The following is a 5,326-nucleotide window of genomic DNA, read 5'->3' on the forward strand; positions in this document are numbered from 1 at the left end:
TGCAGAGGCGTTTCGGATGGCTGAGTTGCAAATCTTGGGAAGTTTTCCCCGGGGAGGGTCAGTGCCGCTGGATGCGTTCTCAGATGGAGGGAGGATGGTTTTGATTATATTCTAACGGAGCAGAGCTATAAATAGCAAATTCTTCTGGGAGAGAAGCAAAGGCAGAGATACGACTGGGAGCCAGAGCCAGTCCTGACTTCCCCCGAAAATTTTGGGGCTTTTTTTTTGTCTTGGCTTCATTTCCCTTTCCCGTGCCTCAGTTTCTCCAYCAGGAGGAAGAAACRTGARCAGYCATTAATTTATTTTATTTTACAGTGGGTACAAACAGCSTGGGGAGAAGGCGATAGCAGAGGTTTTGTGAGGACCCAGAGGGATCCAGGGTGGGAACTGTTGAAAACTGAGGGGGAAGGAAAAGGAGCAGCAGAGACAGAGATTAATCAGATGGTGTAAAATCAGTATTTTGGTGACTCTCAGACGTGGTGGATGGAAAGCCAGGAAGGAGCAAGAGGGTCTTGGGTAGCACAGGTCATGCTCTAAGGGTGCAGTCACAGAATCATGGAATGGTTTGGGTTGGGAGGGACCTTAAAGCTCATCTCATCTCCTGCTGATTTTGAACCAAGGAAGGATTGTAATCAATTTTAAGCCAAAAATTCCCAAACTCAGATCTTTTTTTCCTATCAAAAGTGGACTCAGCTGAAGAACTTTTCCATTGCATCCCAAAATCAATTCCCAGCCCCCTGCGATTCTCTGTTCTTTCTGGAGGGGTTTCTCCCATCTGGAGGGAGATGCTTGGCAAAGGGTTAAACGCTGAGCAGGAAGTGCATCTCTTCAAATCCTCCTCTCCCTCCTCCACAAAAATAACACTGAAACTCAAAAATCCCAACCCCAGCAGAAATCTGAACTKGTTGGGAAGGATCCCACCAGGGCTGAGCCAGGAAGCACAGAAGGGTTAAAATATCCYGGGATTAAAGGAATGGGGAGGGAAGGGGCGAGGAAAGGCCATGAGGGAAATGATGGTTTATCGGCTGAGTGGATGAGGCTGAACAGACAAACCCTTGGCGTGGGAGCCCAGAGTCAGAATTCAGTAGGATTTGCTGCCTCGGGACTGGGTGTGATAATGGAAGGCTTGCAAAAATTGGGAAAACTTGGATTATTGACTGAGGGACCCGGATAAAATGTGCCATGAGGTGGTAAAAGGGGGAAGCAGCTGCTCTGCCTCTTCTTCAGCAGTTGGCTGTGACCCCTGGAACATCCAGCAGCATCCTGCATCCAGGTGCAGAGCTGGAATTGTGTTTCTGCCTGGAAAAGGAAACCACTCTATTTTTATTAAGTTTTTTTTTTTTACCTGTTTTCTTACTGATTTTTCTTGTCTGGCAACATGGAACAAACCCATTGCAGCCACAGAAAGGAGCCAAACCAAAGGCTTTTCTCYCTCCCATCCCAAAACCTTGTTTCCTATTCCCCAAATTCCTATTTTGCYCAATCTTTCTACTTTTAYGTAWTTTTTTWAATTATTATTAAAGTTTTKGTGCCAAAATCCAACAGTAAAAGCTGCCGCAGAGACAGAGCAACAAGGAAACTTTTCCTAAGGGAAAACTCGACATCTGAACCAAAGCAGAGGGGGAAAGGAAGGTAAAGGAGGAAAAGAGAAGGGAGAAGAGGCTCGTGGTTCTSGCTGTACCGAGGGATGTTCTGGGTGTCCAGAGCCCCCTGCTCGGCTTAGCTGGGGTTTARGCCAAGGAGGAAAGGCGCAGGTTAAGTCAGAGCACGCAGATTGCGTTGTGTCATTTCCCAGCTTTAATCGGCGGAAGCGAAACAAGAAGGGAAATTAATGGAACGCAGCCGGAGCTGCGATTCTTCCCTGAACAATGCCCCGTGCCCAGGAGATGGCATCCGCAGGATTCCTGCGGAAGAGGCTGCAGGGGACATTGTTTGGAGTTTTCCTTGCAGGAGAATGAGGATGGATGGAAAATCCGAGCCCTGGTGGCACCGGTGCCCAGCGCTCAGTCCAGAGATGGGTGGAATGAGCCGCCCGTCCCAGGAGGATCCAGAAGGAGCGGCTTTGGAACCGTCCAGGCTGTTCTTGCCGRCCGGAGGAATTTTTAATTCTAAATAAAGTTTTCCTGCACTTCCCAGCTCCTCTGTAAACAGCGGCAGCGCGGGGGTGGGGGACAGAATCAGAATGAGAATTGTGAGGGGCTCCGAATAGAGAAAAAATTACAGTTTAATGAGGAATTCCTTGAAAATAAGAGAGGGGAGGGGAGGGGAATGAGATGCTGGGGATTGGTGATACTCGGGACAGGTCACTCTGCGGACAGGTGACGCTGGGCACAGACCGTGCGTGGTGTCCCCGCTGTGTCCCCAGTGCCGCCCCTGTCCCCCGTGTCCCCCGGTGTCGCTCTGTCCCCGCTGTGTCCTGCTGTGTCCCCTGTCCGGTCCTACCCCCCCATGGCAGAGTCCTCCGGGCCGGCAGGGGGCGCCGTTCCCGCGGGGGGCGCTGTTTCCGCAGGGGGCGCTGTTCCCGCCATGGCCGCGGGGGGCGCTGTTCTGTTCCCGCCATGGCCGCTGGGGGGCGCTGTGCTCTCCATGGCCGCTGGGGGGCGCTGTGCTCTCCATGCCCGCAGGGGGCGCTGTTCTGTTCCCGCCATGGCCGCCGCTGTGTTCTGGGGCTGCGCCGCCATCGCTTTCGGCCCCGCGGCCGCGCTGCTGCTGCTGACGGTGGCGGCGGAGCCGCTGCGCCTCATCGTGCTGGTGGCGGGGTGAGGGGCCGGGCCAGAGCGGGGCTGGGGCGGCTCCGGGAGCCTGGAGGCCGCTGAGAGGGGTCTGACCGGCTTTCGGGGTGCTCTGGGGTGGCGCTGGCGGGGCCGGGGGACACTGCGGGGCTGGGGCGGCTCCGGGAGCTGTGCTCGGGGTGAGGGGGTGGCTCGGGGGCACTGAGAGCACCGACAGAGCAGCTCTGGGGCGGCTCTGGGGCACTGAGAGCACCGACAGAGCAGCTCTGGGGCAGCTCTGGGGCACTGAGAGCACTGACAGAGCAGCTCTGGGGCAGCTCTGGGGCACTGAGAGCACTGAGAGCACCGACAGAGCAGCTCTGGGGCAGTTTTGGCTCCAGCCCCGCTGTCCCGAGCAGTTCTGCCCGAGCAGTTCTGTCCCGTTCCCATCCCCTCAGGGCGTTTCTGTGGCTGCTGGCGCTGCTCTTCGCCTCGCTGCTCTGGGCCGTGTCCCTGCGGCTCCGCGGAACCGAGGACGCGGCGCTGCTGCCGCTCGGAGCCGCCGCTGCGGTGCTGCTGCAGGAGCTCTGCAGGTTCGGCTGCTTCAAACTGCTCAGGTGAGACCCGCCCGGGGAGCGGGGSTGTTCCAGGGCTGGGGAAACAGAAACCCCCAAAGTCTGTTCTTGTTAAACCCGGGAACGAGCCGTCTCTGCTCTCCTGTGATGTGAGGTTCATGTTCTCTCTCTCTGGCTCAGGAGGGCGGATGAGGGGCTGGCGATGCTCCGCGGGGATGGCAGGTCCCCGCTGTCCCTGCGGGAGATGGCTTACGGTGAGAACACGAGCTCTGCTCCGTTCTGAGCCCTGTGGAGGCTGCGGGGTCTCTGATTCTCACCCACCCGCAGTGTCCGGGCTCTCCTTCGGCATCGTCAGCGGCGCCTTCTCCCTCTCCAGCGTCCTGGCGGGCTCTGCGGGGCCGGGCACTGTCGGGATCCACGGGCACTCCCCGTATTTCTTCATCACCTCCGGTGAGCCAGGGGACATGGCAGGGACGAGAAGGACAGGAAGGTTCTGGATCTGAGTCTCCTTTCTCCCCACAGCCTTCCTCACCATGGCCCTGGTGCTCCTCCACACCTTTTGGGGCGTCATCTTCTTCCACGCGTGCGAGCGGCGGCGCCCCGGGGGCCTGGGGCTGGTGCTGGGCGGCCACTTGCTCACCTCGGGGCTGGTGAGAGCCAGCGGGGACAGCGGGGACACCGGGACCCCACCCAGAGCTGCTGCTGCTGCTGTCCCCTCCCTCCGTCCCTGCCAGGCCATGGGGACACGTGGGGACAGTCCCACACCCGGGTACCCCCGGCAGTGCCTGCGCTGGAGGAGGGCAGTGAGAGATTTGGGGGCACACGGGGATTTGGGGTGCACACGGGGGATTTGGGGTGCACATGGGGGATTTGGGGGCACACGGGGGATTTGGGGGCACACGGGGGATTTGGGGGCACACGGGGGATTTGGGGGCACACGGGGGATTTGGGGGCACACGGGGGATTTGGGTGCACACGGGGGATTTGGGAGCACACGGGGGATTTGGGCACAGGGGGGTTTTGGGGTGCACACGGGGGATTTGGGGGCAGCTCTGCAGGGGTTCCAGCTGGGTTTGCACAGGGCAGGCACCCCTTTCCCTGCCGTGGCTGTTTGGAGGGGTCAGGAAGGTGTGACCGTGCCTCTCTCTGTGTCCCCAGAGCTTCCTGAACCCGTGGTACGAGGCCAGCCTGGTTCCCATCCTCATCCTCACGCTCTGCACCGGCCTCTGCGCCTTCAGCACCGCCGGCGGCTCCTTCCACAACCTCCTCCAGTGCCTCTCCTGTAAGGGGGACTGGGGTGTCACTTTGGGGGACAGGGAGGCCAGAGGTGCTGGGATGGGGACAGATGAGTCCTGGTGAATGGGGCCACGTTCCCAGTGGCTCTCTCCCCCAAATGATCCCATGCTCAGAAATGCCCCTTTGCCCCAGGTAAGCAGCAGCCCCAGGGCCGGGTCGTGCTTTACTCAGCGCTGCCGGTGCCTCCTGAGSAGTGAGGAACCACAACCCCACAAATGGATGTTCTGACAGTGCCTTCACCCCTCCTGCTCCGGGGGATTTGTGTCTGACCCCCCACTGTTCCTGGGGGCCTTCAGGGCCAGGAGAGTTTGGGTTCTGGTGCTCCTGAGATATTCGGGGTCTGACCGGTGCTTCCAGGGGGTTTGGGTCTGATCATCATCCCCTTTTGTTTGTTTCCAGATTCTGTTACACTTTTCCCTCAGTCTGAGGGGGAGGGCAGGGTGGGCAGATGCCCTGGGGGGTGGTCCAGGCCCAGGGAACTGAGGGCAGTGTCCCCCATTCCCTTGTGTTTGTCACCTGGGGGGTCCCTGCCCCTGGTGCTGCTGCTGGGGGTGGGTGATGGGTGATGCTCTGGGGTGGGGGGCACTGGGATTGGGGGCTCTGCCCTTCCCACCCCTGTTCAGCTCCCGGGGGGCTGGAGGTGCAGCAGGAAGGGAAATCATTGTTTTTATTCACAGTAAAACCCTTTTACAAGAGCTTTGGACACTGTGGCTGCTGGGGGAAGGGGAGGGGGAGAGGTCTGGG

The 5,326-nt window shown here is 58.9% G+C and overlaps 1 protein-coding gene across 3 annotated transcripts; it reads left to right on the forward strand.

The window, feature by feature from the left end:
* Window positions 1–2,618: 2,618 nt before the first annotated feature.
* On the forward strand, window positions 2,619–5,037 carry APH1A (aph-1 homolog A, gamma-secretase subunit). Of its 3 annotated transcripts, XM_057385763.1 has the most exons (7): window positions 2,619–2,759; window positions 3,170–3,328; window positions 3,467–3,540; window positions 3,614–3,736; window positions 3,809–3,936; window positions 4,445–4,568; window positions 4,715–5,037. In XM_057385763.1, exons 1-7 carry the CDS (start codon window positions 2,647–2,649, stop codon window positions 4,777–4,779), a joined length of 786 nt encoding a protein of 261 aa, XP_057241746.1. In that variant the 5' UTR covers window positions 2,619–2,646; the 3' UTR covers window positions 4,780–5,037. The 3 variants fall into 3 exon arrangements, with proteins under 3 accessions (XP_057241746.1, XP_057241748.1, XP_057241747.1); XM_057385765.1 differs by lacking the exons at window positions 3,170–3,328; window positions 3,467–3,540 and adding an exon at window positions 3,415–3,416 and having other exon boundaries at window positions 3,581–3,736; XM_057385764.1 differs by lacking the exon at window positions 3,467–3,540 and having other exon boundaries at window positions 4,715–4,779.
* The last annotated feature ends 289 nt before the right edge of the window (window positions 5,038–5,326 follow it).

This window comes from Malurus melanocephalus, unplaced genomic scaffold (genome assembly GCF_030028575.1).
Source record: "Malurus melanocephalus ecotype Western Australia unplaced genomic scaffold, MMel_1.1 scaffold_865, whole genome shotgun sequence".
Lineage (NCBI taxonomy): Eukaryota > Metazoa > Chordata > Aves > Passeriformes > Maluridae > Malurus > Malurus melanocephalus.